This window comes from Theropithecus gelada, chromosome 19 (assembly GCF_003255815.1).
Source record: "Theropithecus gelada isolate Dixy chromosome 19, Tgel_1.0, whole genome shotgun sequence".
Lineage (NCBI taxonomy): Eukaryota > Metazoa > Chordata > Mammalia > Primates > Cercopithecidae > Theropithecus > Theropithecus gelada.
The window spans coordinates 14,352,195-14,373,039 of NC_037687.1; the positions used below are offsets into that span (position 1 = coordinate 14,352,195).

A 20,845-nucleotide genomic window follows, 5' to 3' on the forward strand; every position below is an offset into this window, starting at 1 on the left:
TCTTTGTTCACCTCCTTCCTTTCCTTCCTACCCTGCTTTCCTTACTCCCTCTCTCCCAAGAGCACCCCAGCAAATCATGAGGACCCACCCTCCTCTCAGGGATTGTGATCTAACCAAATCCCTCCCTTGTTTGGTTATGTCATCAAAACAAAAGAAGAAATAATTCAAGTTTCCTAACACTTTCTGGTTTTATCCTGAGATTTTAAAATATGATGCTTGGTGTATGGCAAGAGACAAATAAGATTCCCTATTATCAATATTACTTTATTGATGATAATAATGATGATTGAGTCCTATTCCAGAGTGCTTAATTTCTTTTTTAAATTGAGATAAGAGTCTCGCCATATTGCCCAGGCTGGTCTTGAACTTCTGGCCTCAAGTGATCCTCCTGCCTTGGCCTTCCAAAGCACTGGGATTACAGGTGTGAGCCACCGCGCCCAGCTCAGAGGGCTTACTCTTTACATTATAGTGCCATCTTCTGGTAAGACTGAAGAAAAAGAAATCCAAAGTAGCTTCAAATGCTGGGCTTTAAGAAGCTGGATTGAAGTATGGATGAAGGTCTAAATCTTCCGGGTATGAGGAGTTGAGGCAAATCCTACAGAGACATTAACTTGTTCTTTTTTACATCACCTTAAATCTATTATTGTATCTTTATTATTCTGAGACATTCAGGCCCAAAGATACTCATTAAGTCAATAAGCTAAATTTAGTGACAAGTGCATGAGAATGAGAGTTAGGAAGCCTGATCGTGATATTTATTCATTCATGCATTTGCAAATCCATCCATCCGACAAATGTTTAAGATATGTGTCTCTGTGCTCGGTGATTTTATGTCAGGTTGATTCATTTTACTCAATCTTTACTTTCTCACATTTAAAATAGGGTTAACAATGGAAAACAGTGTGGCGATTCCGCAAAGACCTAAAAACAGAAATACCATTTGGGCCAGCAATCTCGTTACTGGATATATACCCAAAGAAGTATAAATCATTCTATCATAAAGACACATGCATGTGTAAGCTCGTTGCAGCATTACTCACAATAGCAAAGACATGGAACTAACTTAAATGCCCACCAACAGGAGGCTATATAAAGAAATCTATGTCTTAGATTCACATATCTTATTTTTAGTGAGAAAGGCAAGCTGTAGAAGAAACAAAAATACATCATCTTATTTTTGGAATAAAGACAGCTGACCCGTGAACAACAAGGGTTTGAACTATGACTATCCCCTTATAGGCAGATTTTTTTTCTACCCCTGTTCTCCTTGGGACAGCAAGACCAAACCCTCCCTTTCCTCAGCCTACTCAAGGTGAAGCTGGCGCTGAAGACCTTTATGATCTTTATGATCACTTCCACGTAACGAAGAGTAAATATATTTTATCTGCTTCATGATTTTCTTAATAACACTTTTCTCTGAGCTTAGTTTAAGAATATGGCATACAATACATATAATATACAAAATATGTGTTAACTTTGTTATTGGTAAGGCTTCTGGTTAACAGTAGATTAGTAGGTAAGTTTTTGGGGAGTCAAAAGAAGTGAATTTTCCACTGCACAGGGTGGCGCCCCAACTCCCGTTGCCTACGATTGAGCCATATATAAAAATACAAAAACAATCTTAAGTATGGGTATATTTTTGAAGGGGACTGGATTAAGCCCATGGATAAAGGTGGAAGGAGTTGGAGAAAAAGGAAGGAGAAAAGGGTAAGTTAAATATTGAGCATCCCTAAAGAACCCTGGGGGAGGGTCGGGTGTCCCCTCTCAACCCTCCAAGCTCAGGTCCGTCATCCCGCCCTCCGAGTGCAAGCTCCGCTCCCATTCCCACCCCAAGCACAAGCCCGCCCATTTTTGCCCCTTGGGCGCCCGACCCGCCCCTACTACCACCCTCCAAAACAAGGCCCAGCCAACTCTGCCACTGGGGTGCAAGCCCCCTCATCCGCCTTCGGAGGGCAAGCCACACCCCACCCCGCCCCCGAGCACAGGCCCCGCCCCACTTTTGACCCTGGGCCCTAAGCCCCACCCCTATCCCCGTCCCTCGGACATAGGCTCCGCCCCCAGCACCACCCTCCATGCTCTGTGGGACCCCACTCCATGAGCCTAACCTCATCCCCCGGGTAAGAATACTAGAATTTCGCCTTGGAGGCTAAAGAAGATGTTAGTTTTTCTGCCGCCGCCTAAGGCTACTCTGGCCACTACAGCCGGAGCCACAGCCACTTCCGTTCCCAGCGGCCCCGAGACCAGAAGCGGAAGTGAGCGCAGTGGCGGCAGACGGCGGCTGAGCTGTGCTGCGCGGCGCCGCGCGGCGCGGCGCGGTGGGAGTGTCTCCGGCTGGTCTGCAGGTGTGGCCCGGCCCCTCGGGAGGGCGGGGAGGGCTCGGCCGGCGCGGGGAGGGGCTGGAGGGCCTAGAATAGCTCCGCCTGTCTGAGGTGCTTCCTCCCTGCGATCATCCCCGGGCCGGCGTGAGGCCCGCACAGCCGGGGCCTCGCATCTGAGCGCCCACCGCCCGGTCTGTCGCTCTCAGGTACCCCCCCGTCCGGGCAGACAGGGCTGTCATCCTATCAAAAGGGAAATCCCAAACAGTCCAGGTCCCACGGCTCAGGAATGTGGTGACACCGGCCCCAGCCCTCACCTGTCCTTTCCAATTTTTAGGGGAAGTGCATAAAGAGGGCCCTACCTTGCCTATAGTATGCAAGATAACTGCAAATTAGTAATCCACGTTTTATTTGATACGATACTTACTATTATCTAGCTTTGCAACTGGAAAGTGAGGTCTGGGTCTACATGTGCAAACTGGTTTGATTGGCCAAATTTACTTAAAAAATTGAGTGCATCTTTCTATTAAGGAATGAATTGGATGACGAGAGATTTCTTTTGGTGACTGACAATTTGAAGTATTTTAGCTTAATATCTGTTAGCCTGGCTTTGCATCTCTTCCTTTCTTTAACTTTTTCTTTCTCATAAGAAAGCTTTTGGCCAGGCTTGGTGGTGCACTCCTGTAATCCCAGCACTCTGGGAGGCCGAGGCGGGCAGATCACCTGAGGTCAGGAGTGCGAGACCAACCTGGCCAACATGGTGAAACCCTGTCTTTACTAAAATACAAAAATTAGCCGAGAGTAGTGGCGGGCGCCTGCAATCCCAACTAGTTAAGAGGCTGAGGCAGGAGAATCGCTTGAACCCCAGAGGCAGTGGTTGCAGTGAGCCGAGATTGTGCCACTGCACTCCAGCCTGGGTGACAGAGCAAGACTCCATCTCAAAAACAAAAACAGCAGCAAAAGGAGGAGTTTTAACTTTTTTTTTCTTTATTTTCTATGTTTGAGACGACTTTTACTTCTGCTCTGGGCATCAAGTTTTTCACTGTGAGGTGAGGGTGTCTTAAGAAAAGTTGTTTCTCAGTTATTTCACAAATATTATTATCAAGGAAAAGTAAGACTGTTATTCAAATCTTTTCAAGTTGGCTCCAGTCCTTCCCCTAAGCATGTGAATCACGGAGCTTCAAAACTAATGGGACTTCAGGGAAAAGACGATATAAACTTTGCAAGTAGTGGAAATTCAAATTGAGTTGGCCATTTTGAATTGGGATGTCTTTTTTTTTTCTTTTGAGACGAAGTCTCGCTCTGTCGCCCAGGCTGGAGTGCAGTGGCCGGATCTCAGCTCACTGCAAGCTCTGCCTCCCAGGTTTACGCCATTCTCCTGCCTCAGCCTCCCGAGCAGCTGGGACTACAGGCGCCCGCCACCTCGCCCAGCTAGTTTTTTGTATTTTTTTTAGTAGAGACGGGGTTTCACCGGGTTCGCCAGGATGGTCTCGGTCTCCTGACCTCGTGATCCGCCCGTCTCGGCCTCCCAAAGTGCTGGGATTACAGGCTTGAGCCACCGCGCCCGGCCTGGGATGTCTTTTTTAATAATGGGATTAAAGCTCATGTCTACTGAGAAATGAGGAAAAAATTAACTTCAGAGGAAAATCATGCATCAGGCTTCAGTTTTATGAGTGACGTGTTTGTTTCCAAAAAGAATATATGCGCTTGCCTTGCCTTTTTAAAAAGAATTAATATTTTTAAAAAATATTTATATTTATTTTTATTTTTTGAGACAGAGCCTCGCTCTGTCACCCAGGCTGGAATGCAGTGGCCCAATCTCTGCTCACTGCAAGCTCCGCCTCCGGGATTCACGCCATTCTCCTGCCTCTGCCTCCTGAGGCCCGGCTAATTTTTTTGGTATTTTTAGTAGAGATGGGGTTTCACTGTGTGAGCCGGGATGGTCTCGATCTTCTGACCTTGTGATCCGCCCGCCTCGGCCTCCCAAAGTGCTGGGATTACAGGCGTGAGCCACAGCGCCCTGCTAAAAAGAATTAGTATTGTTTCTTAAAGATACCTGAAACTGTATGATTATGTCTTATGAAAGACAGGCATTTTAAGTTGTTATTATATTTGATTTTTGTGGTATCATATTGTCTTTTTTTTATTTTGAGACAGAGTCTTTTTTGAGACAGAGTCTCACTCCGTCAGCCAGGCTGGAGTGCAGTGGCACTCCAGTGCTCGCTGCAGCCTCCTCCTCCTGGGATCAAGCAATTCTCCTGCCTCAGCCTCCCGAGTAGCTAGGGTTACAGGCGTGTGCCACCATGCCTGGCTACTTTTTGTATTTTTAGTAGAGACGAGATTTCACCATATTGGTCAGGCTGGTTTGAACTGCTGACCTCAAGTGATCCGCCCACTTCGGCCTCCCAAAGTGTTGAGATTACAGGTGTGAGCCACTGTGCCTGGCCACCTGGACCTCATTCTAAGGCCATGGGGAAGTCACTGAAGTTTGAAGTAGAGGAGTGACATTATTATGTTTGTGATGTAAACAAAACACTAGCTCCTGGATTGAGCATGGAGTTTAGGATGGACAAGGATGAATGCAGAGTCCATATGGGAGGCTGGAGAAGTTCAGGGCTTGGATGATGGTAGCTGGGGCTTGATGATTGTGGAATTGGAAAAGTTGGAATGTTTGAGATGCCTGCAGGAGGTAGAATTGAGAGAATTTGATGATGGATGCATTCTCTTTAGCACGTAAGCAGGGTCTGCAAACTGTGGCCAGTGGGCCAAATCTGGTCTGATGCTGGCTTATATAAATAAAGTTTTATTGGAACACATTTGTTCATGTGGCTGTTTTTGCCCTGTGACCATATAATTAAGTGGTTTCATCAGAGACCATATGGCTCACAAATCCTAAGACATTAATTGCTTAGCCCTTTGCAGAAAAAGTTTACCACCCCCTAATATGTAAAGCACTTAGTATTCATTAAGCACTGTGCTAGTGACTGGATGTGGAGTTGTGAAAAAAGTAGATACAGGTCTATACTTAAAAAGTTTACATCAGGCTGGTTGCGATGGCTCACGTCTGTAATCCCAGCACTTTGGCAGGCCTAGGCAGGTGGATCACCTGAGGTCAGGAGTTTGAGACCAGCCTGGCCAAAAGGGTGAAACCCCATCTCTACTAAAAGTGCAAAACTTAGCCAGGCGTGGTGGTACATGCCTGTAATCCCAGCTACTTGGGAGGCTGAGTCAGGAGAATCACTTGAACCTGGGAGACGGAGGTTGCAGTGAGCCGAGATCACGCCCCCTGCACTACAGCCTGAGCAACAGAGTGAGACTCAAAAAAAAAAAAAAAAAGGTTTACGTCATAGTTGGAGAGAGACAGGCAATAATCATTTAAGAGATAAATATCAAATCACACCTTCATATAGGCAGTGGAGGGAAAGTAGATGTTCTTAGAGGTATTTTGAGGGCAGCTAGGAGTTAAAATGATCTTTTGATGACATGGGAAGAGTCAGTAGAAGTCACTAGGTGCTATTGTTTGAAAGGGGGCTTGGGACCCAACATGTTGCTTATGGAGGCAGATGTCCTGTTGTAAGGGTTTTTATTGTGGCCACTCTGCTGGAGACCCCCCAAAATGCTCTGCTTCCGTCCTCACCCCTTCTTGTACCTCAGTGTCTCTTTTATTGCAGGGAGGACACCGACTGAGACCTCAAACCCTGGCTCCAGTGTCATGGTGAGGAAACTGGGGGCTCCTGTGGTTGAAGGGGTGGATACATAGGATAACTATGTCCTCTGGGCCCTGTCTTCTCTCTCCCCACTTCCCTGCCCAACTGAGGAAGAAAGGGGAGGGCGAGAGGGGAGCAGCCTCATCCCTGCCCTAGGGGACCTGGGGACGTCCTTCTGTGCCTGACGTCTAGAGGGAAGCTGGCATGGAGGAAGAGCCCCACAGCAGACCCCAGGGCTCTGAGCGGAGCTCCTCCAGGGCCAGCCTTGCCATCCCTGGTTAGACCTATTGAAAACACATGTGGCCATAGAAATATAAATTCAGCTTAAATTTATTAAGATTCAATACATTTAGCCGGGCATGGTTGTGTGTGTCTGGAATCGTAGCTACTTGGGAGGCTGAGGTAGGATGATAGCTTGAGCCCAGGAGACTGAGGCTGCGTTGAGCTAGGATTGTGAGCTTGTACTCCAGCCTAAGCTACAGAGTAAAACCCTGTCTCTTAAAAAAAAAAAAAAAATTAAAAAGTTTTAAGTGCTCAGTTTCTCAGTCGCCCCAGTCACATTGCCCAAGTGCTCAACAGCCACATGTAGCTGGTAGCCCCTTTCTGGAAAGCGCAGGGATGGAACATTCCCATCAGCAGAGAGTGATGTCTGTTGGACAGCGCTGCTCTGAAGAATTCTGCAACTAAAAGGCCATACAGATTCTCAGATGAGGCCGGGCGTGGTGGCTCATGCCTGTAATCCCAGCACTTTGGGAGGCCGAGGCGGGCAGATCACTTGCGGCTGGGAGTTCAAGACCAGCCTGGCCAACATGGTGAAGCTCTGTCTACTGAAAATACAAAAAAACAGCTGGGCGTGTGGCGCGCGCCTGTAATCCCAGCTACTTGGGAGGCTGAGGCAGGAGAATCACCTGAACCCGGGAGGTGAAGGTTGCGGTGAGCCAAGATTGCGCCACCACACTCCAGCAAGACTCTGTCTCAAAAAAAAAAAAAAAAAAAAAAAAAAGACTCTGAGATGCAGTGGAAGTCCTACTTTCACAAGTATGAAAGATTATTAAGGACATAAGTCTTGGGGAATCCCAGGGAGTTCACAGAAATTAAGCGGTCAAGCCCAAATATGTGATGCTGTGCCAATTTGTGATAAGGAGTTCAGGAAAAACTCTGTAAGCCAGGAAGGACAGGCTCTGGCATCACAGTCAGTGGAGTTACACAGAGAGCCAAAACGTACACTCTAGGATTTGTCCAAATGTTGAAAGAAAGTGAACATTTCAGCTTGGTGGCCCACGTGATCTCTGTCACAGCTACTCAGTTCTGCCGTTGTGGCCTCAAAACAGCCATTGACGCATTGTAAATAAATGCACGTGGCTGTGTGCCAAGAAAACATTATTTACAAAAATAGGCGTTGGGCTGGATTTTCCACGCCTGCCGTGTCTGAACATTTTCTCTTCTCCAGTGATAACCAGTCATTCTGCTCACTGGTGGGGGCGGTCTTTGCCGAGCCAGAACGTGTGTGCTGTTTTAGGAATCAGTCACCTTGGAGGATGTGGCGGTGGAGTTCATCCAGGAGTGGGCATTGCTGGATAGTGCGCGGAGGAGCCTGTGCAGATACGGGATGCTGGACCAGTGCAGGACCCTGACCTCCAGGGGTAAGGCTGGCGTCACCTGGCTCCTTCCTGTACGCAGGCACTAAATGCTTCTTAAGCGCCTGCCATGTGAACAAGACAGACGTGGCTTAGGCTTTGTGGCACTTATCGTCCACAGGATGGCAAAGCTTCATCTGTTGCACTGCCTTCTTTCCCTCTTTAGTAAGGCCCTGTTTTGGTCTCCTTGAATTTGGTCCCAGGCTTCCGAGGTGAGAGAGCCTCAGCCCCTTGGGGCAGAGGGGAGGGTGTTTGTGGGTTGGGTCCTGAGTTCATTAGCTACTGGGCAAGATCCCTTTGCGACCCATCACACTTGCTCAGCCCAAAGAATCTGAAGCCCATGTTGAAGCTGAAGGAGAGTCTGAATTGAAAAACAAGAGTTTGTTTTCCCCTGCAAGCCCTCCCTCCCTCAGCGCCTGTGTCTTTCTTCGTGTGCAGGAACTCCACCATGCAAACCCAGTCGCGTCTCCCAGCTGGGGCCAAGAGCAGAGCCAAGGGCAACAGAACGAGGGATTCTCCATGCCACGGGTGTAGGTGAGTCAGGCTGTGGATTCCCTGACCCGCCTGGCTGGGTGGTGTGCCCTGGGAAGTGTCAGGTTAAGAGCATTTTCAAACGCCCTTTGTTCTGAGGGGACACCGAAGGCTATTCGGAGTGAGGTTTCTCAAGTTCCTTTAGCTTCTCTTCTATTTTCACTTTCTAGCCCTCCTCTTCTACTTTCCTTTGGTTTCAGAAAAAGATTTGTTCTAATTTCTCTTAAAAAATTAGAGGGCCAGGTGTGGTGGCTCATGCCTGTAATCCCAGCACTTTGGGAGGCCGAGGCTGGTGGATCACCCGAGGTCAGGAGTTCGACACCAGCCTGGCCAACATGGCAAAACCCCGTCTCTACCAAAAATTAGCCAGATGTGATGGTGTGCACCTGTAATCCCAGCTACTCGGGAGGCTGAGGCATGAGAATTTCTTGAACCTGGGAGGTGGAAGTTGCAGTGAGCCAAGACTGCATCATGGCACTCCAGCCTGGAGGATAGAGCGAGACTCTGTCTCCAAAAAAACAAAACAAAACAAAAATTAGAGCTATAAGTCACACACCATAAAATTCACCCCTTTAAAGTGTGCAGTTCAGTGGTTCACGACCTTGTGTAACCATCACCACTACCTAATTCCAGAACATTTTCATCACCCCAAGTAGAAACTCTGTCCCCATGGGCAGTTACTCCCCATGACCCCTCCCTCAGCCCCTGGCAGCCACTAATCTGCTTTCTGTCTCTATGGGTTGTCCTGTATAGACATTTGTATAATGGAAATCGTATCATAAGTAGCCTTTGGTATCTGGCTTAGTATAGTAATTTTGTGTTGCAAGTAAGTTATAGACTGGGTAGTTTATAAACAATAGAAGTTTATTTGACTCCTAGTTCCGGAGACTGGGAAGTCTAAGGTTGAGGGGCTGCGTCTGGTAAGGGCCTTCTTGCAGCATCGTAACATGGTGGAAGACATCATGTTGCAAGAGAACAAGAGAGGCCCAGACTTGTTTTTACAACAAGGCCACTCTAGAGATAACTAACCCCCTTCTGAAGTAACCACATTAATCCATCCATGAGGGCAGATTCCTCATGACCTAATCACCTTTTTTTTTTTTTTTGAGACAGAGTCTCGCCTTGTCACCCAGGCTGGAGTGCAGTGGCGCGATCTCGGCTCACTGCAACCTCTGCCTCCCGGGTTCAAGCGATTCTCCTGCCTCAGCCTCCTGAGTAGCTGGGATTACAGGTGCCCACCACCACACCCGGCTAATTTTTGTATTTTTAGTGGAGATGGGGTTTCACTATGTTGGCCAGGCTGGTCTCGAACTCCTGACCTTGTGGTCTACCTCGGCCTCACGAAGTGCTGGGATTACAGGTGTGAGCCATTGTGCCCAGCCACCTAATCACCTTTTAAAGGTTGCAGCTCTCAATACTGTTGTATGGGAATTGCTTCCAACCCATGAACTGTGGAGGACACACTTAAACTACAGCAGTATCTGTCTTCTTTCACTTAGCCTCATGTTTCCCAGATCCATCCATGTTGTAGCATGAATCAGAACTTAATTCCTTTTTAAGGCTGAATAATATACATTGTATGGATAAGCTACATTTTGATTATCATCAGTTGATAGACAGTTGGATTGTTTCTACTTTTTAGCTATTGTGAATAATTTTGCTGTGAACATTTGTGTACAATATTTCCTTTTTCTTTCCTTTTCTTTTTTTTTGATAGTGTCTTGTTCTGTCGCCCAGGCTGGAGTGCAGTGGTACGATCATAGGTCACTGCAGCCTCAGCCTTTTGGGCTCAAGTGATTCTCCCACCTCAGCCTCTTGAGTAGCTGGGACCACAGGTGCATGTCCTCATGCCTGGCTATTTTTAATTTTTTTTCTAGAGACCATTCTTCCTATGTTGCCCAGGCTGGTCTTGAACTCCTGAGCTGGAGTGATCCTCCCACCTCGGCCTCCCAGAGTAGTGGGATTACAGGCGTGCGCCACCGTGCCTGGCCTTGTATACAAGATTTATGTAGACATGTATTTAATTCTCTTAGGTATACACTGAGGAGTGGAATTGCTGGCTCATATGGTAATGCTATGCTTAACTTCTTGAGCAACTGTCATACCACTTTGCAAAACAGGTGCACCATTTTACATTCCCACCAGTGGTGATGAAAGTTCTGACTTTCTCCACATTCTCACCCATACTTGTCATCCACTTCCTTTTTAAATTTAACCTTTCTATGTATGTTCTTTGTCTAGTTCTTTCTTGCTCTTTTCTCTAATAACATCTGCTTTCTGGAAATAGTCTTAGTCCTCATAGAATTCTTAGCTAGGAAATTGCCTCTCATTTCCCCCTCATTCCTATGACTGCCAGAGTCCACACACAGCCCTACACACAGATGCTGTCTTCCCTTTCAGGCTCTTCCCAAGTCTAGGGTCGATTTTAAAAGCTGGGCTGGGTGTGGTGGCTCATGCCTGCAGTCCCATCACTTTGGGCCGATCACTTCAGGTCTGGAGTTTGAGACCAGCCTGGGCAACATGGTGAAACCCCATCTCTACTAAAAATACAAAAATTAGCCGGGTGTGGTGGTGGGCGCCTGTAATCCCAGCTACTCAGGAGGCTGAGGCAGGAGAATCGCTTGAACCCGGGAGGCAGAGGTTGCAGTGAGCCGAGATAGCGCCGCTGTACTCCAGCCTGGGTGACAGAGTGAGACTCCATCTCAAAAAAAAAAAAAAAAAAATTAGCTGGGCATTAAAAAAAAAAATTAGGTGGTGCATGCCTGTAATCCCAGCTACTTGAGAGGTGGGAGGTGGAGGTTGCAGTGAGCCAAGATCGCACCACTGCACTCCAGCCTGGGTGACAGAGTGAGACCCTGTCTCAAAAATAAAATAGAAAGTAAAGAAAACATGTGACTCATGCCTGTAATCCCAGCACTTTGGGAGGCTGAGGCGGGTGGATCACAAGGTCAGGAGTTGAAGACCAGCCTGGCCAAGATGGTGAAATCCCGTCTCTACTGAAAATACAAAAACAAATTAGCCAGATGTGGTGGTGGGCGCCTGTAATCCCAGCTACTTGGGAGGCTGAGGCAGAGAATTGCTTGAACTCGGGAGGCGGAGGTTGCAGTGAGCCAAGATCGCGCCACTGCACTCCAACCTGGGTGAAAGAGCAAGACTCTGTCTCAAAACAAAACAAAAGTGTATGTGTGTACACACACACACACACACACAAATATATATATATATATTTACATATATATTTTCAATTTTATGCCACTATTTCTTTTTGAAAGGAGTTCATTTTTTCTCAATTCATTTCAGACTGGAAATCTCAACTTGAATATATGTATTTGGTATTAAAATTTGAATATTTATATTCAATATTAAAAGAAAAGGCCTATGTGTGTATAGTGTGTATATATATTCACATACATATGTGGATATATATGTAGGTGAATACATATTTTCAATTTAATGTCACTATTTCTTTCTGAAAGGAGTTCATTTTTTTCCCCCATTCATTTCAGCCTGGGAATCTCAACTTAAACCCAAAGAGTTGCCTTCTATGCAGGCTCTTTTGGAAGAAGCATCCTCCAGGGACATGCGAATGGTAAGATGCACGTGGTTTTCCCTGGCTCCCAGCACGGGAGAAGCTGAGGAACATGTGAGGTGGAAATACAGGACCAGAGCCAGGGAGGTGTTAGCAGCATGGGTATCTCTTGGAAGGGAAACAGTGTCTGAGGGCATTTCCTGTGACTTCTGAATTTGGGCAAACCCTGACTGTTGCTCAAGATTTTTTTTTTTTTTTGAGACAGAGTCTCGCTCTGTCACCCAGGCTGGAGTGCAGTGGCATGATCTCGGCTCATTTCAGCCTCCACCTCCCGGGATCAAGTGATTCTCCTGCTTCTGCCTCCCGAGTCGTTGGAACTGCAGGCGTGCACCACCACGTCTGGCTAATTTTGGCATTTTTTGGTAGAGACAGGGTTTCACTGTGTCGGCCAGGCTGGTCTCAAACTCCTGGCCTCAAGCGATCTGCCTGCCTCAAGATTCTTTTTTTCTAGAAGGTTTCCTGAAGGAAACATTTTAATAAATGTGAGTCAGACATTGAGTGTGTGAAATGTGACCTCCTCCTTAGCAACTGTCAGAAATACCCCTCCTGGTAGAGAAGCCCCATTGTGAGTAAGAGGGAGCCCTGTGGTAGAGCTGGCAACACACTCAACTTGACGAACCCCAGCTGTCTAAACAAGGCATGGCTTGAAAATGTTGAGAATATGCTCCTGGTGGGGAGGACCCCTGGGCACTGACACAGATATTGACGAGCTTCCCACCATCACTCACCTCTTTTTCTCTTTTTTAAAAGACAGGGTCTCGCTCTGCCACACAGGCTGGAATGCAGTGGCATGTTCATGGCTCAAATTCTGGGCTGAAGTCATCCTTCTACCTCAGCCTCCCGAGTACCTGGGACCACAGGCCTGAGTCACCATGCCCAGCTATTTTTTTTCTTTTTCTTTTTTTTTTCTTAGAGATGGGGTCTTGCTGTGTTGCCCAGGATGATCTTGAACTCCTGGCCTCCTGTGATCCTCCCACCTCAGCCACCCAAGTAGCTGGGACTACAGGTGGGAGCCAGTGGGCCCAGGCATTAGTCACCTCTTGTCAGGAGCAAGCTCCACCTGGAGAAAAGGCTCCTGAGGAGTTGAAAGGAGGCAGGAAGTATTTCTGGAGGAGCCGTAATCTGGATTTGGATGAGAGAACTGGCCAGACAGAGGCCGCTTTGATTGGAAAGAATGTGGGGAAGTTGCTGGGCATCCTTCTCTTCTTAGGAGACCCGTCTAGATTCCACACTGGAAGGAAGCCCTTTTCAGTGTGGAAAAGTCTTCCATACGAGCTTGTACATTAACAGTACAGGAGAAAATATACACTGAGTCCCCACCATCCCCTCTTTGGCCCTAAATTCCTTCCCCCTCAAACGATAGGACCTTCCAAAGTTTGGGTTCCCATTCCTGAGTGTTGGTGAAAGTTAGGGTTAGGGTTTGGATAGAAGGAGGCACAGAGCTCAGCTTCACTCCCCAGGTGGGGCCTGTTAGTCCCAGGGTCAGTGAGAACCCCGGGATCCCTCGGTCAGTGCCCCTTCCCCTGTGTCATGGATGGGTGTCAGCATCAGAGATGCCCCACCCAGTGGATAGGGTGCAGTGGCCTACGTTTTAGAGACCCACACTCCACTTCTTTGGCGGGGAAGCTTCTGGAACACCGAGAAGCCTCAACCTGTGCAGCCTGGTGTGGGCTGCAGATCAGCCAAAACTCACAACCTGCCTGGCTGCAACAGACCCCTGGGCAGCTGACAGCCCTCCTCACTCCCCAGGCCCTGCTCATTCTTGGTTTACACTCTTGTTTTGGTGGAGAACACCCTCCAGTAGCTCCTTGGGAACAGGTGCTTGGGTTTTGAGACCTTGAGTTCTGAGAATGTCTTATCAGGGCTGCTGGATTGCAGGTTCCTCATCCAATGTGGTGGTTGTGATAAGCCTCATTACGGAACATCCTTTTTCCTTTCTTACCTTTTTACATAGATATGGGGTCTTGTTCTCTCGCCTAGGCAGGAGTGCACTGGCATGACTGTAGCTCCCTGTAGCTTCGAACTTCTTAGTTCAAGCGCTCTTCCTGCCTCAGTCTCCTCCTGAGTAGCTGAGACTACAGGCGTGCACCACCATGTCTGGCTAATTTTAAAAAATTGTTTTGGAGAGAAGTCTCGCTGTGTTGTGCAGGCTGGCAATTGCAGGGCATTCTGTGTGTCATGTAGCCCCCAGTGCTTGTTGAATGAAGGGATGAATGGATAAGGTGTTGCAGAAGGCATCTCCAGGTCCCATCCTCCACCCCCATGTCTCTCTTGCTCAGCAGGTGGACCCCATGTGAAGAAAGGAGAGAGGGAGAGAGAATGAGCCACGAGGGCCCGGTGCCCTCTTCGTTTCTGTGGGCTCTCTCCTTTCAGTACAGGGCTCCAGCGCCCTCCACAGAACTCCACACCCAGCCCAGCAAGCCCCTCTGTAATGGGTGCTGAGAGTGGCAGGCATGGGGCTCTTATTACATCAGAGCCCCAGGAAACAGGCAGTCACAGACTATTGTGAGTGGGCAGAAGAGGTCCACCCATGGATACATATTTAGAGAAGCTGAGGAGTTCATCACTGAAGACATCCAGCCCGTGAGTAGTAGAGGTGGGTTTGGAGCTAGGAGTTGAACCCAGACCTAACCCCAGAGACCACAGTCTCAACTGCCAGGTTCTGCTGCCTGACAATCATACAACCTGCCACTGGGGTGATGGTAGCCCTTCCGGGCCATGCCAGGCATCATTGCGCCTTGTCACAATCACTGAGACCCTGCACGGTGGCTCTGAGACCTCCCTGTCACATGGGAAAAAGTGCTGATGGCCAGGGACAGAGTGAGTCCCCATGGCCTCCCTCTCTTTTGTCGGCTGGTCCAGCGGAGGGACCAGTGAAGAGGAGGGTGGGAAACTGCTCTTAGAAGAGCCCCAAGGAAGCCAGGCACGGGGACTCACCCCAGAATCCCAGCAACTCAGGAGGCCAAGTTGGGAGGACCACTGGAGCTCAGGAGTTTGAAACCAGCCTGGGCAACATAGCAAGAACCCGTCTCTGCAAAACATACAAAAATTAGCCGTAGCCAGGTGTGGTGGTGTGCACCTGTAGTTCAGCTACTTGGGAGGCTGAGGCGAGAAAATTGCTTGAACCCGGGAATTCAAGGCTGCAGTGGGCCATGTGTTTGCAACACTGCTCTCCAGCCTGGGTGATGGAGCAGGATTCTGTCTCAAAGAAAAATAAAAAGCCCCAAGGGAGGCTGAGGAACAGCCCTTGTTCTGTCCCAGGGCCACCCCACAGCTGCCTCTTCTGCAGACACCCAGCTCTTTGAGGCTGCAGTGTTGCTGCTCTCGTCCTCTGCTGGGTCCCCAGGCCTGCACCAGCAGTGCCCATGTCTCAGTCCGTTCTCACCCTGCTAATAAAGACATATCCAGACTGGGTCATCTATAAAGGATGGAGGTTTAATTGACTCACAGTTCAGCATGGCTGGAGAGCCCTCAGGAAACTTACAACATGGTAGCAGGGGAAGCAAACACGTCCTTCACATGGTGGGCAGGAAGGAGAAGTACAGACAAAAGGGGGAAAAGCCCCTTATAAAGCCATCAGATCTTGTGAGAACTCACTCACTATCATGAGAACAGCAGCGTGGGGGTAACCGCCCCCATGATTCAATTATCTCCCACCAGGTCCCTCCCACGATATATGGGGATTATGGGAACTACAATTCAAGATGAGATGGGGGTGGGGACACAGCCACACCATATCAGCCCAGTACATATTTGTTCGACAAATCGGCAGAACACCTAAAAACACTTTGTTTAAGTAGAGTGACCTGTGTCAAAATGATTCTGATGCAAACATTTGTCTCAAAACGTACCTGTGCGCCGGGCGCGGTGGCTCACGCCTGTAATCCCAGCACTTTGGGAGGCCGAGGCGGGCGGATCACAAGGTCAGGAGATCGAGACCACGGTGAAACCTCGTCTCTACTAAAAATACAAAAAAATTAGCCGGGCGCGGTTGTGGGCGCCTGTAGTCCCAGCTACTCGGGAGGCTGAGGCAGGAGAATGGCGGGAACCCGGGAGGCGGAGCTTGCAGTGAGCTGAGATCCGGCCACTGCACTCCAGCCTGGGCGACAGAGCGAGACTCCGTCTCACAAAAAAACAAAACAAAACAAAAAAAAAAACGTACCTGTGCGATTTTAATTTATGACTCAGAAAGGCCAATGTCATTGGAAAATTTTGATTACTTGTATTTTCTGGGAGGACAGGGTACACCATGCCACACAGGTCCACACAGGGAAGCACCAAGGTCAGCCTGGGGGCAGAAAGGAGCAAGGGGATAGCCCAGGCCATAGCCTTTCTTGGGGTTTCCACAGGAAAGGTGAGGCTGGGCAGGGTAAACCGCCCAGGATTGGTCAGTTTGAATAATTTTAGTGGACCTTGGCGGGTAAGTGCTGTCCCTGGCTGTTTTAGGGCAGGGGAAATATTGACTGAGATAAGGAGCCGGTGAGATAAGAACTGTATGGTATGTGGGCTGTGGGTCACAGGGGAGTTGGAGACAAAGTTGGCAGGCAGTTTGTCCTGTGGACAAGGACAGCATTCCTATTCAGAACCGGTATCTCCTGACCTTTCTTTCTTTTTTGTTTTTTGGGTGACTTAAACAGCAGAAATTTATTTTCTTACCCTTCTGGAGGCCAGAAACCCAAGATCAAGGTGGCAGCAGGGCTGGGTTCTCCTGAGGCCTCTCTCCTTGGCTTGCAGGTGGCCACCCTCCTGCTGCCTCTTCACACGGCCACCCCTCTGTGCCACACCCTAATGTTCTGTAGTGAAACATCTCATAGCCTCTCCAGGGGCTCTGTCCTAACCTCAGGTCTGTCTCTGCATCTGCAGTGTGTTAAATCCTGGAGACCCTCGGTGGCGGCTGGTGCCTGCAGTAGGTTGGGAGTAATTACTAGATCTGAGGCTACCAGATGCCAGACCCGTGTACCTTGCCTTTTTTTTTTTTTTTTAAAGACACAGTCTCGCTCTGTCGCCCAGGCTGGAGTGCAGTAATGCAATCTCAGCTCACTGCAACTTCTGCCTCCCAGGTTCAAGTGATTCTCGTGCTTCAGCCTCCCGAGCAGCTGGGACTATAGGCGTGCACCACCACACTTGGCTAATTTTTGTATTTTTAGTAGAGATGGGTGTATCAGTCTGTTTTCATGCTAATAAAGATATACCCAACGAGACTGGGCAATTTACAAAAGAGAGATTTCGTTAGACTTACAGTTCCACGTGGCTGGGGAAGCCTCGCCTCACAATCATGGCAGAAGGCAAGGAGGAGCAAGTCACGTCTTACATGCATGACAGGAACTAAAGAGACCTTGCACAGGAAAACTCCCCTTATAATAACCATCAGATCTCATGAGACTTAGTTATTATCATGAGAACAATCATGGGAAAGGCCTGCCCCCATGATTCAATTACCTCCCACTGGGTCCCTCTCACAACACGTGGGAATTCAAGATGAGATTTTGGTGGGGACAGAGCCAAACCATGTCAATGGGGCTTCGCCATGTTGGCCAGGCTGGTCTTGAACTCCTGGCCTCAAGCAATTCTTCCACCTCAGCCTCCCAAAGTGCTGGGATTATTGGCATGAGCCACTGCACCCAGCCCCATTTGCCTTGACTTCTGGCAGCCCTAAGTCCCAAACCAAAGGTCTCTTGGGCCGAGAACAGCTGCAGTGCTACCTCTGTCCTGCTCAACACCCTCCTGTCTTTTCCCAGGGGCCGGGGCTGTTCCTGAGGATGCAGCTGGTGCCCTCTATAGAAGCAAAGGAGACACTATTGACTCAAGAGGACCGGCCAGCTCTCCAGGAGCCGCGTTGGTCTCCGGGATGCACGGTAAGCCTGGGAGAGGTTCACTGTGATGGCACCAGGCGCAGTCAGGAAGGCCTGGGGTGCGGAGTGTCTGTAAATTGGGGTAGGGGAGGGAAAGGAGGGCTTCTGGGGCTTGTAGGAGGCCCAGGCTGTGGGCTTGGGGTGGTGCAGTCTGTTTCTGTGTTGAATATACTTGTCCCCAGGGTGATGGCAGGCTCCAGGGTGGGTCCTGGGGGAGGATCTGGTTGTTAGACTGTGGGCCCTGCCTTTCCTGGTCCAGCCTTTTTTCTTCCTGTCCTTCCACCCCAGTCCCACTGCTTCCACGACCTTGAAACTGACAGGAACTGGCAGGTCCTATGACCTGAGCAGGCTCAGGGAAGCGAGGACCTCTTGGCTCTGGGCCCTGTGTGTCCTTACCAAGGCAGAGAGAGAATGGGAGAGAGAGCCACTGTAAGGCAAAGGTCGCTAACCCCCAGGCCGTGGACCAGTGCTAGCCCCTAGCCTATTAGGAACGAGGCTGCAGAGCAGGAGGTGAGCGGTGGGCGAGCATCCATGCCTGATCTCCGCCTCCTGTCGGATCAGCAGCAGCACTGGATTCTCGGGGAAGCACGAATCCTATTGTGAACTGCGCATGTGAGGGATCTAGGCTGCAGGCTCCTTATGAGAATCTAACTAATGCCTGATAATTGACGTGGAACAGTTTCATGCCAAAACTATACCCCCACCCTGGTTTGTGGAAAAATTGTCTGCCATGAAACTGGTCCCTGGTGCCAAAAAGGTTGGTGACTACTGCTGTAAGGCACATCCTGAGCCCCGCACGAGGAGAAAAGGCCTCCTCCCACTTGTCCCTGCCCTGTTCCCTCGCCCAAGGGACCTGCTGCATGTACCTCCCACCCCCCATCCACCACCAAGTCCTGCTAGTGTTATCTCCAACGTGTAACCCACCTCCAGCTGCCCCTCCTGTCCCCGCTGCTGCCCCCCTGCCTAGAGCCACTGTTAGCTCTCCTGGACTCTAGGTCGGCTCCTGACAGGCGCCTGGGCCCCACTCTGGACACAGAAGCCAGAGTGATCCCTTAGAAGTGCAAGTCAGGTCAGACGTGTTTCCTGAGCAAGCAGCTGCCAGCAGAGAAGAGTTCACATCCTACTCCAAGGAGGGGTCTTCCTCCCAGAAAAACTCACTGACTGTCTGCTCCTCTCTCACTCAGGTCCACCTCCAAGCTCCATCTTCCCTCTACCCCTCAACCTCCTGGCCATCCACTCCCCACTGTTTTCCCAGCTTTTCCCTGACTTCTAGAGCCTCCTTGGAGGGTGCCACCTTCCCCAGCCCCTGCCTGGGCACCCTCTCTCCAGGCCATTTTGGATCACAGTGATTAGCTTTGTATTTAAGGATTGGGTAAATCCTGACAAGGTAAATGGGTTTATCTCTTCTTTTATTAATATGTTCCCCAAAGCAGGATCAAACATGCACATTCATTTGGGGTGAGCAGGTGTGAGTGGACCCCCTCAGCCTCTTGACTCTAATCTGTGACCCCTGTCACTCTGTGCAGGGACTGAAGGCTGCTGTGCAGATTCAGAGGGTGTTGATACCAGTGCCTACGCTGGGCCACCCCGACCCGTGGGTGGCCGGGGATTCTGGTGAGTGAGTGCCGCATGGAACACGTGGCCAGAGGGCCCTGCTATCCTTGTGTTCTGTCCAGGAACTTGTATCCCATCCTGCCTACATTTCCTCTGACTGCAGGCACTGCCGTGGCACCATAGGGAGAGGATGCAGAAAGCCTCTCTCATTATTTGTGTGTTTAAGCAGGAGGGCACATCCAGTGACAGATTCTTCTGTTAAGAAAGAGAGGTTCACTCAACCGCAGGAAAAGGCCAGACCTCTCTTTGGGCAACATGAAATTCTTGACTACACGATAATACTGATTTTTGAAAATTATGATTGAATTTACTAGAAATGGCCTGTGTTTTAACTGGGTTTTTAAAAATGAGGTTCAGGCTGGTTGCAGTGGCTCATGCCTTTAATCCCAGTGCTTTGCAAGGCGTAGGCAGGAGGATTGCTTGAGGCCAGGAGTTCGAGACCAGCCTGGGTAACATAGTGAGACCCCTATTTCTAAAAAAAAAAAAAAATTAGCCACAGGTGGTGCCTCCTAAGTCCTAGCTACTTGAGAGACTGAGGCAGAAGGATCGCTTGAGCCCAGGAGGTCAAGGCTGATGTGAACTACAGTTGCTTTACTGTATTTGCAGCCTGGGTGACAGAATGAGTCCCTGTCTCTAAAAAAAGAGGTTCAAAGCCACTTCTCCTGAGAAGTGGGGAAGAAATTAATTCTAGAAGACAAATAACATTTTAGCTTTAATGGTAAGGTGTTTGTTTTCTTCCAGTTTGCCTTCTAGTAAGAATAATAAACTTTGTTTCTTAAAAGTGCCATCCACTCTTGTGTCTGGAATCTCTGTTGTCTTCTTGACAGGGAACAATTCTTAGATCTAGGTCATGTGTTGCTCTTCAGTATATTTTTGGTAAGCCTTCTGGGCTAGGCTCTATTTTGTTACTACTTCTTTTTTTTTTTTTTTCAATTGAGACAGCATCTTGCTCTGTCACCCAGGCTGGAGTACAGTGGCGTGATCTTGGCTCACTGCAACCTCTGCCTCCTGGGTTCAAGCGATTCTCCTGCCTCAGCCTCCCAAGTAGCTGGGATTACAGGTGTGCGCTACCATGCCCGGCTAATTATGGTATTTTTAGTAGAGACAGGGTTTTGCCATGTTGCCCAGGCTGGTCTCAAACTCTTGACCTCAAGTGATCTGCCCACCTCGGCCTCCCAAAGTGCTGGGACCAGAGGTGTGAGCCACCGTGCCCGGCCTATTTTGTTACTTCGTGAAGCGGGTAACACCACCATTGTCATCATCTGGTGGTGAGATGGGGACCAGGAAACAGTCACAAAGAAAACAGTGACCCCTGTTCCGTGGAGCTCACAGTCCGCTGGGTGGTCAGAGTTTGAAATGAGTAACAGAGTCCAATGCAAGTGTGTTGTACAAGGACTTCATCTCAGGGCACAGGGGAGAGTTCTGGGAAAGGATGGATATTTAAGCTTAGGCCAGGGTTTCTCAACTGCAACACTGCTGATACTGGGGCCTGTTTACTCTCAGTTGTGGGCCGTCCTATGCATTGTAGGATGTTGAGCAGCATCCCTGGCCTCAACTCAACTAGACGCTAGCAGTGCTTTTCCTCTATGAGTTTACCAGG

At 49.1% G+C, this 20,845-nt stretch overlaps 1 protein-coding gene across 8 annotated transcripts in view; it reads left to right on the forward strand.

Annotated features, from left to right (window-relative positions):
* The first annotated feature begins 2,096 nt into the window (after positions 1–2,096).
* The window catches only part of ZNF333 (zinc finger protein 333), a 32,186-nt gene continuing 13,437 nt past the window's right edge, over positions 2,097–20,845 (forward strand). For 2 of the 8 annotated variants that reach the window (XM_025367169.1, XM_025367177.1), the window contains exons 1-7: positions 2,243–2,342; positions 5,987–6,030; positions 7,542–7,665; positions 8,098–8,193; positions 11,697–11,779; positions 17,518–17,634; positions 19,158–19,245. In XM_025367169.1, coding sequence (XP_025222954.1) covers positions 6,028–6,030; positions 7,542–7,665; positions 8,098–8,193; positions 11,697–11,779; positions 17,518–17,634; positions 19,158–19,245 — 511 coding nt within the window. In that variant the 5' untranslated portion in view covers positions 2,243–2,342; positions 5,987–6,027. Of the gene's footprint in view, positions 2,118–2,236; positions 2,343–5,986; positions 6,031–7,541; positions 7,666–8,097; positions 8,194–11,696; positions 11,780–14,058; positions 14,376–17,517; positions 17,635–18,561; positions 18,816–19,157; positions 19,246–20,845 lie in introns of those variants that run through there. The other 6 variants (XM_025367173.1, XM_025367172.1, XM_025367171.1 and 3 more) reach the window with 6 other exon arrangements.